Genomic DNA, 13,003 nt, shown 5'->3' with positions numbered 1-13,003 from the left:
CAAGCTCATTGGCTGCGTATGCAACATGAACCAATCAGCTTGTGACAAGTCGTTTAATGCTAAGTATGTCATCATTTACGTTAAGGATCCATCAGCCTGCGCCATCTAGGATTTCATGACAGAACTTGGTATTTCTTCTTTTCTATTCAATGACTGTTAGTTATGTAATTTTTTAACAAGTTGTGTTTGTTAAAAACTGAAGCATTGTTTGTGCTAACGCTAGCACTTTCTATTCTTTTTTAATTCTACTTTATCTATGTATCTTCTTTTATTAAAAAAAACCCCGCTAGCTTTCTATTTTTTTCTATTCTATCTAATTGTTTCTCTTTGTTGTCCTCATTTGTAAGTCGCTTTGGATAAAGGCGTCTGCTAAATGTAAATGTAATTCTAGCAGCTGAATTTTGTAAATATTGAAGTTTGTTAATGGAGGATTTTAGGATTTGTCTTCTTCTCCAACAAGAAGACCATAACAATAGTCAACATGTGAAAAGACAAAAGAGTTTATTAACCTCTCAGACACTGAGAAGGACAACATAGGACTTAAATGTGCTATTTTTCTGAGGTGAAAAAAAGGATGTCTAAACTGTATTCTGCACAAAAGGCTCGAATGACAGCGTAGCATCAAAGATGACGCCAAGATTTTTTAGTTTGCTTTGAAACTCCAAGGCAACACCATCAACAGATAAAGTAAGAGAACCAGCATTTCGCAGTTGATGGGGAGAGCAGAGGAGCATAACTTCTGTTTTGGAGCTATTTAAAGACAGAAAATTATTAGACATCCAATTCTTGATCTAAGTGAGATACAGTTAGAAAGATGCACAACGTCCACATGTTGACCTAGTCTTGAATGAATATAAATCTGCGTATCATCACCATAGAAGTGGTAATTAAGGTCAAGAGATCCTAGTAGTTGACCAAGTGGGTAAATATACATATACATACAAAAAGTAAGGGACCCAATACGGTGAAAAAAAGATGTCTTAACCGTATTCTGCACAAAAGGCTCAAATGACAGTGAAGCATCAAAGATGACTCCAAGATTTTTTAGTTTGCTTTGAAACTCCAAGGCAACACCATCAACAGATAAAGTAAGAGAACCAGCATTTCGCAGTTGATGGGGAGAGCAGAGGAGCATAACTTCTGTTTTGGAGCTATTTAAAGACAGAAAATTATTAGACATCCAATTCTTGATCTAAGTGAGATACAGTTAGAAAGATGCACAACGTCCACATGTTGACCTAGTCTTGAATGAATATAAATCTGCGTATCATCACCATAGAAGTGGTAATTAAGGTCAAGAGATCCTAGTAGTTGACCAAGTGGGTAAATATACATATACATACAAAAAGTAAGGGACCCAATACTGACCCCTGTGGGACACCAGTATGAACAGGACCAACCTTGGATCTATAGACACCCATAAAAACAAATTGACTGCGCGGTCAGTAAGATAGGACCTAAACCAGTCTCTGACAAACCAAATGCAGTTTGTTTTTTGCTTCAATTAAGTGTTTATTCAGTTGGGCCACAACCACAACCTTTAAGATTTTAGCCAGGAATGGAAGATTTGAGATCAGGTGAAAATTAGAAAGAATGTTCACATCAGAATTTAGCTTTTTTAAAACGGGAGTGACAGCAGCAGTTTTACGTGCTGCTGGCACCACACCAGTTGACAAAGAGTCATTTATTATAGCAAGAACTGAGGGACACAAAGGACCAAAGCAATTTAAATAGGCTACAAGGCAAAGAATCAAGTATGCAAGTGGAAGCTTTCATACGAGAAACCTGCTTGCAGAGTAACTCAGATTGTAATGAAGTAAATTTGGAAAATGGAGTGCCAGAAAAGCTTTATGTATTGACTGTTAAAACAGCAGACCCAGAGGAACTATGAATATTTGTGCGAATATGATCAATTTCTTTACTGAAATATTTGAGAAAATCATTGCACAACCAATCAGATGAAGTCAAAGAACTGGCACCATCTACATTAAGTAGACTGTTAACTGTGTGAAAAAGCTGTCTAGGATTGTTTTGATTATTTTCAATAATACAAAAAAGTATGTAGATCTTGTAGTTTCAATAGCTACTCTGTAGTGTGCCAAGCAATTTTTCCAAGCTTGGTGGAACACATTTAAACCAGAGCAACGTCACTTTCGCCCCAATTTCCGACATGCAAACTTCTGTGATCACAAATCATTCCTTATACCAAGGGGCAAACTGTACAAATGAGACATTATGTGTTTTTATGGGAGTAAAGATGTCCAAGTTGGCTGTGAGGGCATTGTAAAATAATAAAATGTTATCCTCAAGAGGAGCCGAGGATACTATAATATCTAAAGAAGAGACCATTGAATTTGCAAAAACAGCGTGATCAACTGACATTTACAGAGTGAAATTGAAAGTCTCTCCACTAAAATGTGATTTCTCAATATTAAAGAAGATAGCTAAATGGTCAGAAAGACCAACATCCACAACAGAAAAGTTAGAGAGAAAAGAATAATTTGCAATGACTAAATCCAATGTATGACCTTTACAGTGAGTGGGAACATTTACAAACTGAGAGATTAAAGCAGTCACAAGAGCAATGGAAAATCCTTGGACATAGCACAGGCTTTCTGAATTACATGTATGTTAAAGTCACCCAGAACCAAAATTCTCTTAAATTTGACAGACAATATGGACAGTAGATCAGCAAACTCGGTTTGGTTTTGAAGGTCTATAAATAGTGAGCACAGCAGCATGAGAAGCAGATACACTTAAGACAATAGGTGTGGAAATCACCAGAGGACCCACGGTACGATATTATCACGATGCTTGTGTCACGATACAATATTCTCGTTATTTTAAATATATTGAGATATTCTGCGATATTATTGCAATTTATTACCTTTTTCCAACTTCAAATTATTATTAGGATTTCGGGTTTGTTTTCTACATTTTTCTTTGGTTAGTTAAGTTAGAGGGTTTTGGGAATTTAGGAACTATTTTGGTTTATTTCTTTTGTTGATTTGGCGCCACCCTCGTTCCTCTTTTCCCCTTAGTTTAATGTATTCTTTTTACTTTTGTTTTCTAAATCATGCATTGTATATAGCTCACACACTGTTTAGTGGCTTAGGCTCGAGGAAATTAAAACCTTCAGTTGGGTTAAATGCTATTTGTGCCTGGTTATTTCTACAATCTCCACCATCACAGCGATATTGATAACTAAATGTTACGTTCCAACTCCTGGAACTTTAAAGATCGTAACATCCCCATTATGTCCCCAAAGAAAACTTTGGCAACATCTGTTTTAACTAAAAAGAGACATTTCTCAGTTTGTTTATCTCACTTCAATTTTATTGCTACAGTGCAAAATGGGATTGTCAAGCAGACAAACTGACCAACACTTTCATGAAAATCTGTCATAAATGTTGTATGCACCTGGCAAACTCAGTTATTTGTATTACAGTCTAATATAGTCCACCTTAATTAAATGTAAACAGGTATGCACTCGTCGATTCGAAAATCGATTTTTTTCCCCCCACACCTATAAGACAAGGCATTTAAATGATTTAAAAAGAGGTACGGACACAGGCTGTCTATTGTATTGCAGTTTACAGACCACTATAATACCACCACCTCTACCTGTAGTCCGCGAGACATCGAAGAGTCCAAAGCCCGCTTGAATCAACTGATTAAAAAGAAGACCATCATCCTGTTTATGCCAAGTTTCCATAAGAAGCAACAAGTCCAGCTTATTGTCCACGATAAAATCTGACAGAAGCGAAGCGTTATTGTTCACAGAGCACACATTTAATAACACGGCATTTAAAGGGCTTGTAGTCACCACAGTGCATGAACTCAACTCACATGGCAGAAATGATAAGCTAGTAAAGTCAATACCAGAATGCCACAGTCTTCTGATCCTTCGTCAGCAGTTAAAAACTGAGATGGTAGAAACATAGTTTCGCCCTGATCTCCTATGAGTGTACCACTTGGGCCACAGCAATCCAGCCCTGCCACAGTGGTCATAGGTGTCTTTAGACAGATAATAATTGCGCTTCAGGGATAACAGCTGGCGGGAGGTGTACTGTAAGGCCATATTCATTGAAGCCATGTCAACACCAGCTCCAAATAGTGACAGTGAAAGTGACGTGACATGTGGCCAAGTATGGTGACCCATACTCGGAATTAGTGCTCTGCATTTACCCATCCAAAGTGCACACACACAGCAGTGAACACACACACCGTGAACACACACCCGGAGCAGTGGGCAGCCATTTTTTTGCTGCGGCGCCCGGGGAGCAGTTGGGGGTTCGGTGCCTTGCTCAAGGGCACCTCAGTCGTGGTATTGAAGGAGGGAGAGAGCGCTGTACATTCACTCCCCCCACCTACAATCCCTGCCGGTACGAGACTCGAACCCGCAACCTTTGGGTTACGAGTCCGACTCATTAGGCCACGACTTCCCTTTTTTTTTTTCTTCAGCACATGCAAAGAATGCAATGACTGTGGCAACTTTAACATTTGAAAGGATACTATGGCAAAGTTATCGCTTTCCTTATTCAAACTGATTTTTTTTCACGAGTATATGATTGACCTGAAGAATGAAAGCTAGGCTATATCATACACTTGGAAAATTATGAGCTATATCACCGCTTATCAACACTAGGGGTGTGAAAATACACTTAGCTCACGAGATGAGACAAAATGCATATACTTGGTTCACTAGAACGAGACAATGTTTTAATACTTTAAGAAATATTTTAATGGCAAAATATTTGTATTTTAATTACAAAAAGTAGAACAATGCAGTTATATTTTGAAATGTTTTAACAAATCTAGGTTATTATTTTGCTAATCAAGTAATCTACTGATTATTTTGACAAGTTTGTTTTAGTAATACAAATTGAACTAAGTGGAAAAACAGGCTTTAATGTGACTATATTTATATATAAACTAACGATGAGGCAATAATAATTGGCTCAAATAAAATATCAAAACCAAGTACATGGTTTTATTGAACAATACTGTTAAATACATAATGTAATATGCCTATATTATAACAAATACCTGCAGAGGGCGCCAACGGCCTGGTGATGTTTCATGTGATTCAACGACGTTTAAATCCATTTAATTGCAATATTCGGCCATATGCAAAGTGAGAAACTTTATTTTGAAATCACGATCTACAATAAATCGCATATTTAGAAATATGTTGATCTATTCTGTGTTGGCATAGGCTTATAAATGACTTAAGTTACAAATTAAGTGAGATAACGCACAGTTTTCCCAAATGAACGTTAAGCAACCCAAACTCACCGCATATGCAGAAGAAGAGTTTAGCCAATGTGTCGCGCTCATCAGATGCGACTCTGCAGTTGGATACTATTATGCGTGTCTCATGTTTATAGGACCAAAAATGTCTGATTGGCTAGTAATGTTAGTTTGGTTGAGAGTGAAAGCTGTGCTCCTCCTAAGTGGAAAAACAGGCTTTAATATGACTATATTTATATATAAAGTAACGATGAGGCAATAATAATTGGCCTCAAATAAAGTATCAAAACAAAGTACATGGTTTTATTGAACAACACTGTTAAATAAATAATGTAATATGCCTATATTATAACAAATACCTGCAGAGGGCGCCAACGGCCTGGTGATGTTTCATGTGATTCAATCCATTTAATTGCAATATTTGACCATATGCAAAGTGAGAAACTTTTATTTTGAAATCGCGATCTACAATAAATCGCATATTTAGAAATATGTTGATGTATTCTGTGTTGGCATAGGTTTATAAATGACTTAAGTTACAAATTAAGTGAGATAACGCACAGTTTTCCCAAATGAACGTTAAGCAACCCAAACTCACCGCATATGCAGAAGAAGAGTTTAGCCAATGTGTCGCGCTCATCAGATGCGACTCTGCAGTTGGATACTATTATGCGTGTCTCATGTTTATAGGACCAAAAATGTCTGATTGGCTAGTAATGTTAGTTTGGTTGAGATCCGGCACGATGCCGGAGAACTTTAAGCCTCGCATCCAAAATAAAAGTTTTTGTTTACATGATATATGCGTGTGCACTGTGTATATTTATTATGTATATATAAATACACACACATACAGTTTCAATATTTCGAAAAATATAAATAACATTTTTCTTAAATATATACATGCATGTGTGGGTTTTTTTTTGATGCGATTAGATGCGATTAATCGCGATTAATCGTTTGACAGCACTACTTTAAATAAAATGTTACGGTTAAGCAATTGATTTGTAGTTATTTTTAAAGCTTTCAATGTACTGTCATTTTAAAATAACTTCATTATTATTTAATTTTAACAACTACGTTTTTTGTTAAAAACTAACCAAAATTTTAAATAAATGTGTTTATATTTTGTGCACAGAAGAGACTTTGGTGTTATTTCCAAACAAAAGAAGAAAGAGAAAAAATCGGCATCACTAGTATTTTCTGGTCCCCTTTAAATTGCAGAGCCATTTAAAACTCTTTTCACACATATAACAAGAATAGGGTCTCACGTCTGCATGATTTTCAGGTGTATCTGTATAATGATACATTTTATTTCACAAGACATTTGCCTTTCTCCAGACTGAATGCGCAGGTGATTTTTGAAATTGCTCTACTTTGTAAACCTCTTGCCACTAGACAGAGTGAGTTAGCAGATGACGTTTCAGGTCTCTCTGATATGTGAAACTCTCGTCACACTCGAGACACGTGTAAGGCCTCTCTCCTGTGTGAACTCTAATGTGAGTCTGAAAGTTTCCGATAAATCTGAAGCTCTTTCCACACTGAGGGCAGGTGAAAGGCTTCTCTCCAGTGTGAATTCTCATGTGAACACCAAGGTTTGCATTGTTTGAGCTAGTCTTTCCACATTGAAGGCACATGTAAGGTTGCTCTCCAGTGTGAGTTATCACATGATTCTTAAGGTTTTTGCTGTCTGAGAAACTCATTCCACACTGATGACACATTAAACAGTTCTCTCTTAAGTGAACCTTCATGTGCCTTTTAAGGGTTACCTTATATCGGAAGCTCCTTCCACACTGATCACATGTAAATGGCGTCTCACCAGTGTGACTGTTTATATGATCCTTAAGGTTTAGTTTTGTTGTAAAGCTCTTTCCACACAGTTTGCAGGTGTAAGGCTTCTCTCCAGTGTGAACTCTCATGTGCCTGTTAAAGTTTCCTTGCTGGGTGAAACAGTTTCCACACTGAGGGCATGTGTAAGGCTTTTCTCTAGTATGAATGCTCATGTGACCTTTAAGGGTTCCTTTTTTATTGAAACACCTTCCACACTGCTGGCAGGCGTAAGGCTTCTCTCCAGTGTGAATGTCCATGTGGCGTTTCAGGTTTCTTTTTGTAGAGAAACACTTTTCACACTGTTGGCAGGTGAAATTACTTTTTTGTGAGGAAGTCTTTTCAGATATTTCTTCAGTTACGATATCATGATGTTTCTTACACTGATCTTTTTCTTTAATTTCATCCAGTACTTCACGCTCCTCTTTCAGCGGCATCAAATCTAAGGTGAAAAGAGACAAATACAAGTTAACTCCAGTTTAATGGGCACAAAGCAACAGACAACAAAATGTTTAGACATGTAAAACATAAAAAAAAACTCCAGTGGGCGTGACAGATTGCACACAATATTACATATTATTACAATAAAGTTCTGTAATATAAGTTAGGGATGTAACGATTAACTGCGAGCCGGTTGAAAATCGATTCAAATATGTGACGCTAAACAAATCGCGATTCAATTAGGGGTAGGAGTTTATATGAATGTTTCCATTTCATGCAGATATTTTTTAATGTATATTTTCACAAAACTGAAGTCAGACCATTCTGTTTTTCTGAAATCATGCGTTTTAAACCATATTAGTTTAAACGTCTGATATACGGTTTTCTGAGCGCACACATCCGAAGCACACGCACAGAAAGCGGCTGTCACAGCATGTGAGCACTAAACTAAGTTCTCATTCACACACAAGTTTACGTTAAAAACACACGAGTTACAAAAACAGTGGGTTATGTCTGTGAAGGTAAACAGCTGGGAAATAAATCACGTTTATTTTAGATCTGTGTGGCAGCAGCAATATACAGTAAATAAATCAATAAATGCTCTGCTCTGTTGTCTCCTCTGAGGCTGGGACTCTAAACAGTGTTCTGTGCTCGTCTGTGCAGCCAAACACAAAACAGTTAGCATGCTTCGCTCAAACTTTCACCATGGCGTTAGAGCTGGTACACCGTTGTTGCTTGCGAAATCAAAATGACGGCACCGTGGGTGTAAACTTACAGATTAAGGGGCGGTGATATTATAATGAGATCCCTTCGCTACGTCACCAAGAGAGCGAAATCAGAAGCGCTCGTTTTCTCAGACGCTTTCAGAAAAAGACTTACCAAAACAAAGTTACTGGGTTAATCTTTTTCACGTTTCCTTGGTTGGTAGATGCACCGGGGACCTGATTATAGCACTTAAAACCTGGAAAAGTCAGATTTTCATGATATGTCACCTTTAAGTAGTAATGTAGTAAAACGCAGATATTAAAAGGCAAACTCCTTATTTCTCACGTTAAGTGGTATCCCATAGAAAACCATTATAAGGAAAACACTGAACCATTAAGCGGATAGCGTTCATATTCCGGCCTCATCTGCTTTCTTATGTACACTACACATCATTAATATAGAGATTACTGAATTTGATATTTTAATATTACTGTTTTAAATATATTAAAGCACTTTAAGTGTTTTTACAACTTTTGGCGCACTGTTTAATGATTGAAATATTGCCGCGGGTGCTTAATATGGATTGCAAATGGCCAAAACTAGCATTTTGTTCACATACCTTTGTTTTATTCTTTTGAGAGGTGATCTAAATGTTTGCGGCTGTGAAAACAGATGGAAAATTGACAGACTTGTGCTGCAGTTCTATGGATGTTTTGCCCTCCAGATCTTCGAGCCGGTCACGTGACTGAAAGCTATTAATAGTATAATAAATATAATAACCATATTAGAATAATATATAAGGTAATATATTATTCTAATACGGTTATTATTTATTTTATTGGCATATATAATAGTTTTCTGTATAAATAAGAAAACACTATTATAACAAGGTAATGTTTAATTTATTATATTATATTACATTTTAGCATCTCACACATCATAGTTAGGCATTTTCTAAAACGTATTTCTTATAACTATTATTACTTATATAATTAACATCAAACAAACAATATAATTCTCAAGGATTAAAGATTAAACGGAAAAAAAGAAAGAAAAATGATTGCACAACCATCAGTTAGATGGCGATATGCACCAAGTATGCAAATGGTCTTTGAACAGAAGAAGAAGAAGAAAGAAACAGCATGGCGCGATTTTTCTTAGCGTCCGTTTCCATAGTGACTCGTCGATTCATCGCTCTGTTGAGAATGTCTTGAGTCTTAACCAGGAACATACTCTGGGTTGAATGAACTTACTCCCGGACGTGTTTTTGGAACCAACATACCTCGAGTAAGCAAAGTTTGGGTTAATCCACCGAGAGTTCAGGGTTTAGCAGATGGTAAGTTAACCTTGCTTTCTGGAATACACCCCTGGTTGTTGTGCTGAGAGCAATTACTTCTTTGATAATAACATTTCCATCATTTATAGAACAGCCTTCTTTCACATTAGAAATGTTGCCAACAAATACGCTCTAGATTATTTAAAATGTAATGGCTAGAGCGCATACTAGACACTTCACCAGCACAACTTTCAATCAAGTTTTTGATCATATGGACTTGTGTACATCGTTGCTCATGCTGAGCAAATACCTGCTACTAGTGATGTGATATTTGGCACCAAGGCTTCAAAGCTTGTATCAAAAAAAGTACCATCTCACAGTTCAGTTCTCCGTTTCACAGTGTCACTGTTCAGTTCTGCAAAGAAACTGTATTTATGTCACTTCAGTCAAATTTTAAGCCCCATCTTTGCACAGAAAATGTGCTAAAAGTTATATCTCTCATCTAGTGCTGTTACATCTTTTGGCAACATGCAACACAATATTATCTTGGATAATAGCTTAAAAAATATGCTGGCATTTGTGGACAAGCATTAGTATGGGTTAAGTCCTATCTAGCCGACCGCATTATGGCAATGGTATTGGAGGGCTGAGTGAATTAATTGAGACTTTTTGTTTTGTTTGGGCTACTAATGTGTTATTATTTTTCCTAAATTAATGTGTGATGTCACAATAACAAATGCTTAACCTGGCAGTAGGATCCTCTCAGCTGCACTCGGAGGCAGCATTAGTGGTGGCCACCCGCTCCATGTCAAATAAAACCACTTTTTAATTAAAAAACACCCATAGGATAATTTTCAATAATCATTCATTTCTGTAGAATGAAACATTTTAATAAGGATCAAATGAGTGCGTTCAGCTTTGAGAATAAAAACCAACCTGTTTGTTCCTCAGTATCTTCTTGTTTCACACTGATTGCATCTTCAATCTTAATGTCTTCACGCTCCTCTTTAATAGACGCCATCTTTACGTCACATGGATCTCAGTAGCTTTACTTTCGGTGTGTTTGGACACTCTGTCACTATTAAGATGACAATAATTAACAATAAATAAAATATAAACACAAACTAAAGCCTCGTTCAGACTGTCAGCCCAAATCCGGTTTTGGTGCAAATCCTACGGAATCCTTTGGTTTGGAATCCTATTCAAATCGCATTCCTTGAAATCCGTTCCAGTCTGACCTAGCTTTTTCACGTTCTCACGCCTCGTAAAACGTAAAAAGTAAGACGCTTTTGTAGAAAACATGATAAACTGTCTTTGCAAAAACAAGCTTGTGCTGTTGCGAACTGCAAGTCAAGCGGAAAAGACAAATAATCACGACGGCGACATGTTGTCATGTCGTAAGACAACATCAGGGGCCTGTTTCATAAAACAAGTTTACCAAACAAACCAGGGGGCTGTTTCACAAAAGACGCTAGGCAAAGCGGGGACCTGACTTGAAATAACCTAACAAATCAATCGGGACTAAAGAGGTTTCATAAACGACAATTTAAGTTCACGCAATCTCACTAATTCGATCCAGGTTCAATGAGTCAACATAATTTGATGTGCACGCTTATTCTTACGCAGTCCTTAATGTCGATCATGGATCAAATCAATCCAGCATGGCAAACAGCGAATATATTTGTGCCGTTTAACGCATTTGAGACGTTGTGTTTTCCTCAGTGCGTAACTGACACGTCACAGGTATATTCTTCATCTGTAAATGTTAGAAAGTCGTGCAAATATATCCATTTTGCTGTCAGGAGTGGCTTACGGAGCGAACGAGCGCTGCTGCGCGCTAAACAGATGGACCGCAATAGAATAATAGCGCAATAATTCTGAATAAAATATGCATTCTGCTCAAATATTTTATGTTGGACATTAAATGGGCCTTTTGTAGAATTTTAATTCTACATAAGTGTATTTTTATGATAGCAGTAACTGTAAATCAAATGCAAGCTGACTTATACAGCCCTAATTACTAGCTCAGATGAGTTAAAATCTTATCAGTTCAAATGTAGCCTGTTTTCTGTTATTTATATTTTTAGTGTTTTTAATGCTTTAAAGAGCCATTTTAGATTGTAATATTTTAATGTTCTACTGTAACCATAAAAGGTACATAAATGGTACTGTCATAAAACCTGAGAGAAAGGCTGCATGGCTAGAAACTGCTTTATTCCACACCGCTCTGTCCCTTCTCTGAGAAACAGACTGATCTTTTCCTGTTTTTATGAAGCCCCGCCCTCAGAAATAGGCGATGGGCTCTGATTGGTTAGCTAGCCCAGTGTGTTGTGATTGGCTAAACCGCCTCTAGTGTGCTTCTTAACGTCCCGCTCCGGTTGTATTGTAAACAACGGCGTCAAATAAGTTAAATAACGGTATACAAAATAAGTGTATAATTGTAACAGTTCATTGTTGGAGCTGAGCTGAATGAGAGAGATGCAGAGCGTGTGCACGCGAGGAACAGTATTATGAACCACTGCTTTAGAACATTGATTGTGAAACTTGTGAATCCATTAGAATCGTTAGAAGACAGAATCGCGATTCATATATGAACAGATTTTCACGTGCACCTCTAGTTTTCTCTTCCACTTCTTTGCTGCCTTTTCCCGAGGGCGGGGTTTATCTGGGTTTGTGATGTCACGAACCCAGGAAGTAACTTGTTGTAGTCCCTACCAGACGTTTTTGTAGTCATTACACTACCAGAATTTTAAAAGACGATATCTCCGTTTGCATTGAACTTTCAGCTTCGTAACTTTGCAGATATTGTTTATGCTCAAACAGCAACATTACACACTAACTAACGTTAAAAAGGTGAAATCGCAATGAACCATCCCTTTAAGAAAAATCATTAAATTTCGGGCACAATATATTAAATACAGTTGGTTGTAGCCTGTATTTTTATTTATTTCAGTTGTGTTTTCTGTGTACTTTTATTTTTGGACTGATAATAAAGTCAACTAATTGTATGCGCGAGAGTTAGCGGTAATATCAATGCGTTCCTATTGGTCAGCGTTACCTGACAGTTAGCCTGCCCCGGACCAGGGGGCTGTTTCATAAAACAAGTTTACCTGACAAGCCAGGCTTATTGACAATATTGTGACAATAAGTCAGACTAACTGAAATAATCCTGTCTTATTTGGTAAACTTGTTTTATGAAACAGGCCCCAGGTTAGTTTCTCAGCGTAAGTTGCCACAGTGACTGAGCTTGAGCTGTTTCATAAAACAAGTTTACCAAATAAGACAGGTTTATTTCAGTTAGTCTGACTTATTGTCACATGATTTGGTTTCAGAAAGCAAATTTACCACAGGCCCCAGGTTAGTTTCTCAGCATAAGTTGCCACAGTGACTGAGCTTGAGCTATGTTAAATTTGCTTTCTGAAACCAAATCATGTGACAATAAGTCAGACTAACTGAAATAAGCCTGGCTTATTTGGTAAACTTGTTTTATGAAACAGGCCTTGA

The 13,003-nt window shown here is 37.2% G+C and overlaps 2 protein-coding genes across 8 annotated transcripts in view; one reads left to right on the top strand and one right to left on the bottom strand.

Annotated features, from left to right (window-relative positions):
* LOC107680187 (gastrula zinc finger protein XlCGF57.1-like) overlaps positions 1-13,003 on the top strand; it is a 964,523-nt gene that overhangs the window by 780,107 nt on the left and 171,413 nt on the right. The gene's annotated exons all lie outside the window — the stretch shown is intronic.
* The window catches only part of LOC107680200 (gastrula zinc finger protein XlCGF8.2DB-like), a 21,071-nt gene continuing 14,493 nt past the window's right edge, over positions 6,426-13,003 (bottom strand). For 3 of the 7 annotated variants that reach the window (XM_016475996.1, XM_016475998.1, XM_016475997.1), the window contains exons 4-5: positions 10,436-10,520; positions 6,426-7,519 (exon numbers count right to left, since the gene is read on the bottom strand). In XM_016475996.1, coding sequence (XP_016331482.1) covers positions 6,645-7,519; positions 10,436-10,520 — 960 coding nt within the window. In that variant the 3' untranslated portion in view covers positions 6,426-6,644. Of the gene's footprint in view, positions 7,520-10,435; positions 10,578-13,003 lie in introns of all 7 variants that reach the window. The other 4 variants (XM_016476000.1, XM_016476001.1, XM_016475999.1 and 1 more) reach the window with 3 other exon arrangements.

Source organism: Sinocyclocheilus anshuiensis, unplaced genomic scaffold, assembly GCF_001515605.1.
Source record: "Sinocyclocheilus anshuiensis isolate Anshui unplaced genomic scaffold, SAMN03320099.WGS_v1.1 scaffold492, whole genome shotgun sequence".
Lineage (NCBI taxonomy): Eukaryota > Metazoa > Chordata > Actinopteri > Cypriniformes > Cyprinidae > Sinocyclocheilus > Sinocyclocheilus anshuiensis.
This window is presented reverse-complemented; position numbering and strand designations above follow the sequence as displayed.